Source organism: Leptosomus discolor, chromosome 6 (assembly GCF_034619465.1).
Source record: "Leptosomus discolor isolate bLepDis1 chromosome 6, bLepDis1.hap2, whole genome shotgun sequence".
Classification (NCBI taxonomy): domain Eukaryota; kingdom Metazoa; phylum Chordata; class Aves; order Leptosomiformes; family Leptosomidae; genus Leptosomus; species Leptosomus discolor.
This window is the reverse complement of record NC_141396.1, coordinates 22,709,579-22,722,631: the sequence shown is the minus strand read 5'-3', so window position 1 is coordinate 22,722,631 and position 13,053 is coordinate 22,709,579. Positions and strand designations below refer to the sequence as shown.

Below are 13,053 nucleotides of genomic sequence, written 5' to 3'. Positions count from 1 at the left end.
TTTTACTTTGTGCAGAAGAGGGACATGCTTATTTATGGGCATGAAGTATTAGAGCACAGCATTGGTGTTGCCAGATGGGGGTGACACTTTACTGAAGGGATGAGGGGGTAAAGAGCTGGGGTTGACTACCTACACATGGGCGGCTGGGTGTAGTGTTTCATCACTAAGTGAAACACTATGGGGTTGCAGGGGGAAGGCTACAAAGAGGTAGACAATGGATCATATGCAAGTTCTGATATCTTCTAGGTTGAAGACTTCGTGGATCCTAATGGTAAAATCTATCTGCAACGTGAGGAGACACCATCTAACCGGTGAGTGGCGTAGATGGCCCAGTCCTTTTTGTACCAAAGCTGGAGAATAATACGATTTCTTATTTTCTCATTGACACTGGTGTCTTCTGACTTGCAGTGGTGAATCTTCAGTGCTGAGTTTTGTTAGTTGGCTCACCCTCAGTGGGACGGAGCAATCTGGTGTGAGGGGTCCATCTACAGAAACACAGGAGGCAAAGCGAACAGCTCTGGAATGCATAAAGGTAACACACAGGCTGGAAAAGAAGCTGCCTTTGTTTGTGGTAACAGAAGTATGCAGATAACAGGCAACAGAAGCATAAATATGCATGTTTCTAGGCACTGTTGCAGGTTCCAGAGGACTAGGGAATTATAAGAAACTACAGAGGAGTGTATCTGTATTGACAGCTAAAGGGTCTTACATGCTGTGATGCACAAATGCAGTAACACATGAAAACAGGAACCATTACCCGCAAGAGGCTGGGATCTGTCAGCCCTTGGCATCGCAGTCCTATAATTGAAGAGAAATTAATGAATTTTCAAATTTCTAATCTTTTTCCAAGACAATGTTAAGGCACATGGTGCCAACAAAATCTGAACCTGGGGTTTGAACAGTGTATGGACAGAGAAGCTATCTGTTAAAATCTGTCTAGCAGAGATCAGGTCTGTTAAAGGTAATTGATGTTAAAAGAGCGAACTAGCTGGCAGGAGTTTTCCTCCAGGTAGTTGTGTTAAAGCCACTATCTGTATCTTTCCTGGGAAACAAGCTGTTGTTTCTGCAGGATCTCTTTGTATGCCTTCCCCATCCGCCAGATGTGCAATCCTCTTTTCTGTCTTTTGCAGCACTGTGATCCTGAGAAGTTGATCACAGAAAGCAAATTCCTCCAGCTTGAATCCCTCCAGGAGCTTATGAAGGTGAGAGATACTGGGCACGGAATTGGACTGGTGATGGAACAAGTATGCTGTCTGTGGTCATGGATATGTCCTATGTATTCACCTAGTTTCTCTGTCCCAAAGAAGGTCTTAGACCTATTTGGGATATGAAATCAGTCATTAGTTCAGCTGTTAACATGTTACTTCTATGCTGACAACCACAACTGCTTTAGTAGTAAAGGAAGACATTAAATTGTGAAATGTATGCTAAAAGCCTTGAGGAGGTCATGGTAGGTGTTTAGAAATATGTGTAGCTCTGTATATGAGCTGAAGGTTATGCTTTTTTGTCTTTTCTGATGTGCTGAGTGCTTAATGACAACATTCTAAAAGGCAACTTTAGAGGCAAGAGCTGTACAGAGATATTTGACTGTGTACCCTTAGGTAGTGTGGTACCTGGCTGCTGTGGGAGACATAAGGCTGGATTCACTAGCCTTTGGGCTAGAGAAGCTCATCTCCCTGGGGGAGGGTAGTTACCTGGTTGTGGTAGTGGCTTCTCAAGCTAGTGTGGAGTTTGGGACCACTTCAGGGTGTGGAACAAATCTGCTGCTCACCATTTCAAAAAGCAGATAGTGCAGTGCAGCCCTTGCTGGGATGCTGTGTGGGCTGGCAGTGTGGGTTGCCTAATTCCATGGCTCCTTAAAGTGCAAGTGCCTTTCCCTTCAGGCTGCTATAGTTGTGATTTACTGGCTTCATTGATAAGCGCACGTGACACTATTGAGACTTGTGCTAAATCAAAGGAAAGGTTTATTTATCAGGGCTTGCTGTAGAGGTTCAGAAGAATAGGTATTGAGTTTCAAAATAAAGATAAGTGAGTAAACTCCAAAGAATGATATGTAAAACAGCTAAAGCAGAACTTGCTGTTTGGATCACACAAAGACTACTATGTTGCTGGCCCATGCGGAGAAGTGGTGCCTCAGTTTTCGTGTGCCATCTCGGTTCTGGGGGAACATTTTGCTCTTACCCCTGTTATGTCAGGAATTTTCACTTCATGTGCAAGTGATGGCTTGAGAGGAATAGTTCCAGTATTTGTAGTCATTCCTAGGTATGTTTGCCTTTTCTGTGTGTCACATATTCTTAGCGAGAAGCTGATGGCTTTCAGATGTCCTCTCCATCTGAGAGACTTCGTCAGAGTTTAGCATCTTTTAAGTTCATATTGCATCTTGCTAACAACAACAAAAAAATTTCCATATATTTAACTTGACCTCTGTCCAGTGCATTTTTGATAGACTACGCATGACCTCACCAGACAGTGGAGTGCAGTTTTGCCCAGACTCAAAGCAGTCTGTTGGTCCTCACTGTTGGTCCCCCGGTTTTGGGGGGCTGTGATTCACAAACATTTCCTGGCTTTTCTAGGCTCTAATCTCTGTAACTCCTGATGAGGACACATATGATGAAGAGGATGCTGCCTTCTGCTTGGAGATGCTTCTGAGGATTGTGCTAGAGAATAGGTATGACCCTGAAATACATGCAGATTCACTGTAAACATCCTTGCTTTACTGCAGCTGCTGCCTGAGTCCAGGGAATGAGTTCCTTATGTGGTTGATTTGCCAGCTGAAGCAGCATGTGGCTGTAATTTCGGGGCTTAGCAATTCCACTCTAGCATGTGCAAACAGTGGGGCTATTCGCCCACAAATTATTGCTTGATATCCTGAGATTTGGAGAACATAAACTGAATTCTAGAGGGAGAATTCTCCCACCTGATTCCTTTGCAAGTAATGAAATAAATAAGAAGTTTGACGGCTTTGTTGTTTCTGTGTGCCTGTTCTTGTATCTCCTGGATGGAGTTTTTTTGTTGAAATGAAGAAATACTGGGTTGTCTGGAGTTCTGGGAGAGGTAGCTGGATTCCTCTTGTCTCATCTCCTTTCATCCTACCCTTTCCCTCCTCCTTGTTGTGGCTAGGGACCGTGTGACCTGTGTCTGGCAAACTGTGCGAGACCACCTCTATCATCTCTGTGTCCATGCGATGGAGTTCTGCTTCTTGGTGGAGAGGGCAGTGGTGGGGCTGCTGAGACTAGCAATTCGGCTTCTTCGTCGGGAAGAAATCAGTGCGCAGGTAAGGGATTTGTGAAAGTCGGTTACTGGGGTTTTGTGGCTACACATGGCAACACAGGAAACCAATTGCTGTTGGATGGACCCACGTTTAACCTGTCTATGCTAACAACGAACAGCAGTTGTAAGTAGCTCTAAATAAATGAACGGGGACTTTGCTGGAGAATGGCAGGTAAATACTAGGGTCTGTTATTCTTGTCTCCTCTGGCCAGGTTCTCCTCTCATTACGTATCCTGCTCATGATGAAGCCAAATGTGCTGTCCAGAGTTAGCCATGAGGTTGCTTATGGCCTCCATGAACTCCTGAAGACCAATGCTGCCAACATTCACTCTGGGGACGACTGGTACACGCTTTTCACCCTCCTGGAGTGTATTGGGTCTGGGGTGAAGCCGCCTGCAGCCCTGCAGGTTACAGCAAGGGCAGATAACGACACAGGTAAGACAGGCCAGCTTTTGCTAGGAAATCTGATGCCTGCCTGCCAGATAAGCAGCTGCTTCCTCAAGCTTTTCAATTAGCAAAGGGGACTGCAAGAAAACAAAGCTGATATTAAACTACATTAGCAAGATTAAAGACCAGCACCTGCTGTTCACTCCTGCCCTATGGTCTGTCCCTGTCTCTACTCTGCCATCTCTTCCTGCTCCGTGAGCAGCAGTCCAGGTGCTAGTCCCTGGGGGAGCAGTGGGAGGAAAACTGATAGCAGTTGTAGCAGCTGTAGAAGGTCTTTGCTCTACCCAAGGAACATTTTCTGCTGGTTGTGGTCTGGTGCCTTGGGTAATATAGCTTTAATCTCTCATCTGGGTGTGTAATATAAACCCAGCTGCTGTTCCTGTCATACTTGCTTCTTTTGCAGAACTGACTCCTTTCTGTCCTGTTTTTAAGGGTCTCGTAAAGGGAGTTTTCTTTAAAATTCTATTTCCGAATCCGTTTGTGTTCACAGTGCCTGAACCGTTCCCACAATACCAACCCACTATTTCCCACTTCTCTTGACTGGGTTAGAAAGACAGTCCTTTCAGCAAACTGTTCCTGTTTGGCTTTAGCCAGCTGGCAGTGTGTTTGACGCTGACAGCTTCGGACTTTTAAAGCAAACAGCAAGAAAAGACTTTTCCAGAAGCCTTTGTTTTCCTCCTTGCTTTTCTAGAACTTCCTTGCTAGGTCTTGATGCTTTGTGTTAGACAGATGGGAGAAACCTGATTTTGCAAAACCCCTATGGCCTTTGCCTTCTGGGCTAATGCTAGGCTGTCTTCTCCCATTTCGTTGGGTGGTTTTTGTTTTTTTTTTTGCTTCTGTCTTTGCTGATTGAGCAAACTACTTGACTGTGGCACCTTGCACATCAGAACATTAGTTCTCTTTACCTCCTGAAAATGTTTGGTGCACTGTGTTCACAGCAAGTCTGTCTCTCTGCTGGTGAGTTTCTAGATAATGTTGAGTGATAGAGAGAATTAATTTTTGCTTCTAAATAACATTGTATCAGTAGCTTAAATTTGGCCCTTGCAAAGATTTCTGTGCTTGGGACATGTGAAATTTAAGGTTATCCTAGAGGTCAGGGAAGATAGATCTGACAGGTGTGGAACATGCTAATGCAGATTGCTGTTCATGAGAAAGACTTTACCAGTATTAGTGTGGAGCTGAGTGACTCCAGAGGCCCTGCATGAGTCATGTCATTCCATGTTGTGCTTTTGGAGTTGTCTTGGCTGAACCTGGCGTCTCCAGTAGTTCTTGAAGTGTGTGGTACATCTGATTTCCCCCACAGTCAAAGCACTGGACTTCCTGCCCTTTTTAAATCCACGGTCAGGCTGACAAGTGCCACAGTAGAGGATGGAAAGCCCCTTCCCTCTGAAGCGGAAAGTCAGACATACCTACAGGGGAGAAACAGTGGCAAAGATCTGTGTGTCCTGTTTCCTATGCATGCTCCTGACATAGTTGTTCTTCCTCTCATAGGAGGAGAGGCCTGTCCCAGTTTCTTCCAGGGCCCACTGGTGGTTCCTAGCTGATGCTGATCTGACTAATCTGTATTGCTTCTCCCTTTTCCACACCTGTTCTTCCAAGTTCTTCATTTGTCTTTGATCTAAAACCCATGCCTTTTGTCTCAAAGGTGCTCAGTCAGACAGCGAGGTCTCTTCCTCCTGTCATCCAAGTGACATGAGCCTGGACCGTGGCTACACCTCTGATTCAGAGGTGTACACAGACCATGGGAAGCCAGGCAAGATGCATCGCTCAGTGACAGATGTGGATGTCATGAACAGTGGCTGGCTAGTGGTGAGTAGCCAATGGGCTTCTGGTGCCTGAAGAAGACTAGTCCTAGCATGGTTGTGGGCAGAGGGTGTGTGGTAGGGAGAGAAAGAATAAGACAGTAGGAAAGAGAGCTAAGATGAGCTGACAGTGTAAGAGGGTGGGGATGAGGTGCAGATGGAGAGGAGAAAGCTTGGAGGCAAACGAGGGAGAAAGGGAAATGGATCCTACAGAAACGTTACCTGTTGACTTCAGAAGAAAGGCCCTTTCAGTGTATGCATGAGGTGCTGCTTGTTATGCTGCCCTCTTCTGCTACCCTCTTGCTGTGCCCTGCAGGTGGGGAAAGATGACATCGACACCTCCAGATCCACTGCTGGGCTCAGCAGGCTGGGGCCGTCTCCTCTTGTCAACCAGTACAGCCTGACAGTGGGGCTGGATTTGGGCCCACATGACACAAAGTCTCTCATGAAGTGCGTAGAGTCTTTGTCCTTCATTGTGCGAGATGCTGCCCACGTTACACCTGAGAACTTCGAGCTCTGTGTCAAAACCATCCGCATCTTTGTGGAGGCGAGCTTGAATGGGGGTAAGATGGCTCTTGGTTTGACAATCAGGATTGGACTTGGGGTGGCCAGTCAACAAGAAGTGTGAGGTGTACTGTAAGGGAACGAGTCCCCAACTCCTAGAAAATGGTCTGCTGTGAGAAAAGTGTCCTGGCTCCAGCTAACAGCAAGGACCTTATTCCTATCACTCTCTTTGGGATGGAGGAGAGGTCTGGAGCTGGTGTCGCAGGCAACAGTATCAGCTGTTGCTGAAGGCTGTTCCTGAGGGGTGCTGGGTGCCTCTTCAAGTGAGTAGTCATCTCACAGGTCAGGGCTTTCCACTGGGGATATCAAAAGGTGGCTGCTGTCTGTTTTGAAAGGCAGAAAATTTTGTGGTGGCATGTGTACATGGTGTGTTGCTGCCTTTCACTTTCTAGGCTACAAGTCCCAGGAGAAGAGAGGGAAGAGCCACAGGTATGACAGTAAATCCAGTCGGTTAAAAAAAAAGCCAAAGGAGAGCTCCACACGGCGATCACGGGTCTTGAGCCAGCACCAGGCACACACTCACAGTGATGAGGATGAGGATGAGAGCATCCCTGCCAGCTACCACACTGTGTCTTTACAGGTTAGTCAGGACGTAAGTATAGCAAGGATTTCCTCCTCTCCTTTCCTATACTCAGGACCTTGCTAGGGAGTCACTGGGTTTCTTCTTGGCATAGAGGGGGTTGCATACTAGGTTAGTGGGCACTGTATGGCAGAGGGTGGCTCTGGTGTAGTGTGTGGTTCTGCAGTGAAAGAGGTACACAGCAATTTGGATGGGCAGAAGCAGAATAGCAGTGGAGAGAGGAGTCCTCTGAAAAGCCAGGAGGGTGGGGTCTGGAGCTGTGTGTCACTGTGGTAGGTAAGATGGATGTGGATCCAAGGACATTTGGAGGCATGAGGTTCATGTAGGATTAGTGGGGAGTCTGAAAGGGCATCTGAGCTTGTGGAGAGGGAAAGCCCTGTGGGCTGAGGCACTGGGCTTTCAAGTACAGATGACTGGGATGAGGAAGTCATTTCTCTCTCCAGCTGGTACTTCAGAGGTATGATGGCACAGGCCTGCTGCCTGCCAGGCCGTTGGGCCTTGGTTCAGTAGTAAAGTGACTAGAATGCTGTTGTTTGCCCATACAGAGCTGTTCTGAAAAAGTTTTGCATGTGCTTCATGCTTTACACCCCCCAAAAAAAGTAAGTTGCAGAGTTGTTCCTGGACAGTATAGCTGAATCACCAGGTTTCTCCCTCTGCCTGGGAGAGTCAATGCTTTGTGCCAGGAAAGGCTCCATTCTTTCTCTTGGCAGGATTGGGATGCTGTTCCTCAGAGATGGAATTGACACAGCTATTGAACTGACACAAATCTTGCTGAAGACACCTGGCACTTGACCACTTAGGGAGCACACAGACAGCAGGGCTTGACACCAACTCCGTAGCTATACATGTCTATGTACATACAGGAAGCAGGCTTGAGTAGCTGTGAGCCTTTTAGCATTGGTTTGAGGAAGAGCAGAGACCAGGGTTGCTTCAAAAATTTATGTTCTGTGTCTTGCTTAATGTGATGCTTGACTTGCAGCTCCTGGACCTCATGCATACCTTGCACACACGAGCAGCCAGCATCTACAGCTCCTGGGCAGAGGAGCAACGCCATCTAGAGACACCGGGGAGGAAAATTGAAGCAGATTCCCGAACACTGTGGTCCAACTGCTGGTGTCCTTTGCTACAGGGTAAAGCCATCCCCTTGTGATGAGACACTTTCAAAATAAGAGCAGCACTTGGGAAAGTTGAGGAGCCAAGAAATAACTGCAGAAAGCAGGCAGAGGTTGTTTTGAGGGCCTGCTGTAATTGAAAAAGAACTGGGATCAAATCTGGAAAGGTATCTTCAGCATGAGTTAGCTGCCAGCTTGCTTCTGGACCTGATGAGTCAGTTCTCAGTCTGTGGCCTGGAACAAGCATATTCCCAGCCCCCCACCCCTGTGAGAGTGTTTGATCTTCACTGGACTTTTCACCCTAGACTGGGGAAGTAGGGATGTGACACTTTCTCGTGGGCTTTGCCCTGAGTCACTCTCTTGCAGGTATTGCCTGGCTGTGCTGTGATGCCCGACGCCCCGTACGGATGCAAGCACTCACTTACTTGCAGCGGGCCCTCCTGGTACATGACCTGCAGGCCCTGGATGCCCTAGAATGGGAGTCCTGCTTCAACAAGGTAACCTCCTGGCTGGGCTGGTCATGTAGGTGGGACAGCATTGTCATGAAGTGCAAAGTGGTGTGTGGGAGTGGCAGAATGGTGCCCTACTTCAGCACCATCTTCTTGAGCAGCTTGTTCACCGCAACAGACAAGGCGTTCCCTGCTCTGATCCTGTGAAAACTTCCTCTCTGCTTAGGCTTCTTAAGAGCCTCTTGGAGTATTGAAATGAATCCACTCATTTCTACTTCCCATTGCTTCTCCTGTGTTCTCTGCCTAGAAGCCACCAGTCTCAAAAGCCAGGTCCTTCCTGTAAGGTTGTCTATGCAAATCTCATCAGTCATTTTTCAGCTCTGAAATACCGATGTGTCTGATCCAACAGGTGCTGTTCCCTCTGCTAACCAAGCTCCTCGAGAACATCAGCCCAGCTGATATTGGTGGGATGGAAGAAACTAGGATGAGAGCCTCAACACTGCTCTCCAAGGTGATCATGCTTCTGCTGCCTGAAAGCTCAGGGGAAACCATGCGCCTCAAGAAAACCAGACTGTTTGTTGTATTAGCTTCTCAGCGTCTCTGATTTGGATAGGTGTCAGTTGGTTAGTTTGACTGTCCACAGTGCTGGGCTTCACCACCATCTGCTGGTGGGACATGCCTTCTTTCCAGAACTGTCTCCATGATCCTGGCCTTCAGAAAAGTTGTCAGGAAGGAGTTTGTGACTTTATGAAGGATGGAGAGAGAAGTATTTCACCTAACATTATTTGAAGACAGTCTGTTCTAGTGGTGAAATGACGCATGTCACAAGCTGATACTACTGACCTAAGGCAGAGAGTCTGGAAGGGCTGAAAGACATGGTGATGCAGGCTGCAGTGGCCTCATGTGAAGGGGACAAGATCCACTTCTTTACATATGCAGCTCAGAAGAGTGGAGGCCTGTGGTGTCCTCAGGCTTGGCCTGTGCACATTCCTGGCCTGCCACAAGGAGGGGGAATTCCAGATTTGCAAGACTGGCTTGTCAAGCTATGAGCAGCAGCCCTGATACTACTCATTGACAGTAGCTGTGTTTTTTTTCTAGGTGTTCCTACAGCATCTCTCCCCACTGCTCTCACTGACCACTTTTGCTGCCCTGTGGCTAACAATCCTGGACTTTATGGATAAATACTTGTATGCTGGCTCCAGTGATTTACTGGTAAGGTGCTGAAAGTGATGCTGCAGTGCTTTGGACAACCATTTGTTGGTTTAAACCTTCTAAACTTGAAAGGTGGTTTGGTTTTTGGTTTGGGGTTTTTTTAACCTTTTAATCCTTCCAAAACCATTTTGTCTCTCCCCTTGGCCTGTTTCCAAGGCAGCCCATCAGCTTTTTTTGAGCTTTTGTTCATTGTTATTGCTATTGCTATATGTCCATTCTCCGTGTCCTGAGGAGTGTCTTTGATTACAGCTGGAGGCCATCCCAGAGTCTCTGAAGAATATGCTGCTTGTAATGGATACAGCTGGGATATTCCACAGTGCTGACTCGCGGACGGGCTACTCAGATCTCTGGGAGATCACCTGGGAGAGGATTGACTGTTTCTTACCTAGGCTGCGGGATGAGCTTTTCAAACAGACAGTCATCCAAGGTACGAGGAACTGAGAAACCTCAAGGAAACAGGTCGTGGACCCAGTGCTTGCACCTTGTCTAGTACCCAGCTGCTATAGTGCCTGCATGCTGATGAAATGATAGGTGCAGGAGGCTGTGGGAGCTTGGCACAAGGAGGGCAAACTGAGGGTGGGCAAAAGGAGTGAGCAAACTGGTGTGTGGGCTCACTGCTTGTTTTGTTTTCCTAGATCCTGTCCCCAGCATACCGATGGAGCAGCAGCATCAGAAATCAATAGTGTCTGCCCTGCCCACCTCTCCTGCAGGGGATGTGAGACCAGCTACCCACCTGACTCCTTTGGAGAAGCCCTGTGAGCTGGGTGCAAGTGGTGAGTCCCATTTTCTTCTTTCTGTAATCATCTTCCCAGCATAGTGGCATGGAAGTGCTTTTTCCTTGGTTTAACATGATCTACAGTGACCAGGCCTCTGGTGTTGTGGAACTGTTGTGCTTCCAAATGGATAGGTTGTGGCTTTCTTGCTGAGGTTATTGGGATGGGCAGAGGTTGGGGCGGGATGTCTGTGATTGGCATCTGCTCCTCAGGGCCTTGCATGAAGGTATGTGGAAGGGGCAAGTCTGAAAAGGCCCCTGAGTAGATCTTCAGCCCTGCTTAGCTTTGAGCTGAAAGGTAACTGTCAGGGCCTGTGTAAGGATATATTTTGTCTCTTCCTTTTTCCAGAGTCAGAGAGAACCACTGCACCTGCCTCACCCACCATCAGCACCTCTGCCTCTACTTCTTTCCCAGTATCAGCTCCAACAAAGACAAGCCCTGTTACAGACATACCTCCTACGACCGCACAGCCGCCACTCATCCTGCAGCCTCTTGCCTCTCCCCTGCAGGTTGGGGTGCCACCTATGACTCTGCCAATCATTCTCAACCCAGCCCTAATTGAAGCCACCTCTCCTGTTCCCCTCTTAGCTACTCCACGGCCTACTGACCCCATGGCAACCTCTGAAGTCAATTAGTTTGAGGGTGTCTGAGAACTTTCTGCTGAGGAAGCTCTGTGGGTGGAGGATGCTGGCCAAATGTTCTCTGGTAGCGGGCGTGTTTGTTTTAAAAGATGATGCTAACCTGAGCAGAAGGGCTGCTGCCACAATCCCCCTGGAGCACGTCATGTTCTGCTCCCTTCTTGTGGCAACCACCTAGAAATTTGCCTAGAAATCCTTGTCTTCTTGGAGGGGTGCCTAGTTCCCCTGACCAGTCTCCTTCCTGCCTTCACAATCTCAGGGGCCAGGCAACACCCACACCCAGCAGCCTGGGACCAAGCTGCCACGAGTTCATCTGGTGAAGAGGGAAAACTACTTTCATGTCACACCAGAGAGGGGCTGCAGTACAGGACTGCCTCTCAGCTTATTCAGTCCAATCCCTGGACAATTCCCCAGCCATTCCCTCACTTTCCTGCCCATGCTTCTGGTTGCATTGCTTTGTTTGGGCTCTGGGCGTGCCTGGGTTGAGCAGGCTGAGAATTTTGTGTATGCGGATTGCTTACAGTGCAGCTCCCAGCTTGCTACGTAGGCCTTCTTGTCTGCTGTAGCCACGTGCTTTTCTTCTGCAACATGGATGACAGCAATCCCCATGCCAGGTATGGAGCCCGGGGAGCCTGGTAGGGGCAACACTGCTTTCCTCCCTCCTCCTGTAAATGTAATCGGGCTTTCTGGTTGGAGGGAGCAAATTCAGAAGGCTCTGCCTAGTTGAGCCAGTTGAGAAGGGAAAGTAGAGTCCTGTTGAGCTGAGAGCAGAGCACCATGGCTGTTTGTCAAACGGTGCTTGGGGAGCGACTCCCTGGGCTGCACAGCAGTGCTGTGTGGTCCATCCCTTGCTACACTGGCCTCTTGGTGTCCAGCCCCATTCCTTGGAAGAATATCCTCTTCAGCTAGAGAAGATGTGAGGATTTGTAGCACCTGCTGACAGATGCCCAGCAAGTCTGCTGTGCTATCTCATGGAGGCTTTGCAGAGATTGCACCCTTCTGCATCTTCTAGTTGTTGGGAGCCCACCTCCTTCACCTAGAACGCCCCTGCAGCTGAGGTCCTGGTAGTCATTCTTGTGCTTCTGCCTTGCAGCAAGGATGTCCTGCTCTTCCACCCCCTCACGCCCAGAGCAGAGCTGGCCGCCTGGCAAGCGCTGCATCTCCGTTCTTCCTCCTTTCTCAATTAGCTGGCTAAATTCTCAATAATCAATCTTGGAAATCCCACTGGTGACCAGGAGGGGCACGGGCAGGACTCCAGCCCAGCATATACTGTACTGAAAGGAACCTATGGTTGGGGTGGGAGTACAACCAGTGTACATACAGAGTAAATGGCTACAAATCCAATGGACTTTTTACAGTGTAATAAATACATCCTGTAAATGAATGCTCCAGTGTTGCACTCCTTTTCTGTTGTGGTTCTGCGGCTCAGAGCTTTGGAAGAGTGGAGTTCAGTTGTCGAGGTGCTGTGCCTGGCTGCCAGCCCCTTGACTTGACGTACCAGGATCCTCCAGCAGCGTGCTCTGTCTGTGGGGAGCACAGAGGGACTTGCCCTAACAAATGGTCAGCTCGTGGAGGGGCTGCAGTGGAGGCTGGCCATCAAGGGGCTAAGCAGAAATGGTTTCCATCATGGGCAAAGCAGAACAGTAACAGATAGATTGCTCTTGCTTCTGGCAATGGTTTAGTGTTGGCTGTGACATTTGCAGTGTTGCTGTGTGCTCATGCGCTGCCAGGGCTGAGGGCAGAGACCAGGGCTGAGGAGCAGATGCCTCGCGGCACCTCAGCATGCAGCTGAAACACAGACCTCAGTGACAACCTGGCTGACTTCGGAGAAAGGAGCGTTTTCTGTCTGATGGGGAAGCAGCCGTTGCTTCCACTGACAGGACTTGGACTTGGAGAAGGCATGAGAGATCCTGGGCCATTCCAGGGCTAATGCTTGTCATGGATGTGGATCATCGCACATACTTCCCTCCTGATACTTTCTACTTTGTCTAGGGGCAACAGCCAGGCAGTGCCACAGAGTCTTTAGAGCGGCGTGAGGCACCAATGCCTTCCCTATCACAAGGATTCCAAGAGACTCCTATGGGCTTGATAAGAGGTTTAAAAACTTGGGAGTTTGTTTGAATTGCATGAGCAAAGGTCTAAATATTGCGTAATGGAAGAGTAATGCTCATACTAGGAAAGTCCCGTTAATGAATCCTGGTTCCTT

At 48.4% G+C, this 13,053-nt stretch overlaps 1 protein-coding gene across 5 annotated transcripts in view; it reads left to right on the top strand.

Annotated features, from left to right (window-relative positions):
- GBF1 (golgi brefeldin A resistant guanine nucleotide exchange factor 1) overlaps window positions 1-12,231 on the top strand; it is a 104,746-nt gene extending 92,515 nt beyond the window's left edge. For 4 of the 5 annotated variants that reach the window (XM_086466963.1, XM_086466965.1, XM_086466964.1 and 1 more), the window contains 16 exons: window positions 247-311; window positions 409-532; window positions 1,131-1,202; window positions 2,574-2,668; window positions 3,121-3,274; window positions 3,483-3,705; window positions 5,363-5,526; window positions 5,836-6,082; window positions 6,476-6,675; window positions 7,643-7,793; window positions 8,142-8,272; window positions 8,634-8,735; window positions 9,323-9,436; window positions 9,686-9,863; window positions 10,072-10,209; window positions 10,558-12,231. In XM_086466963.1, coding sequence (XP_086323089.1) covers window positions 247-311; window positions 409-532; window positions 1,131-1,202; window positions 2,574-2,668; window positions 3,121-3,274; window positions 3,483-3,705; window positions 5,363-5,526; window positions 5,836-6,082; window positions 6,476-6,675; window positions 7,643-7,793; window positions 8,142-8,272; window positions 8,634-8,735; window positions 9,323-9,436; window positions 9,686-9,863; window positions 10,072-10,209; window positions 10,558-10,844 — 2,445 coding nt within the window. In that variant the 3' untranslated portion in view covers window positions 10,845-12,231. The remainder of the gene's footprint in view (window positions 1-246; window positions 312-408; window positions 533-1,130; window positions 1,203-2,573; window positions 2,669-3,120; window positions 3,275-3,482; window positions 3,706-5,362; window positions 5,527-5,835; window positions 6,083-6,475; window positions 6,676-7,642; window positions 7,794-8,141; window positions 8,273-8,633; window positions 8,736-9,322; window positions 9,437-9,685; window positions 9,864-10,071; window positions 10,210-10,557) is intronic. The other variant, XM_086466961.1, reaches the window with a different exon arrangement.
- Window positions 12,232-13,053: the final 822 nt, after the last annotated feature.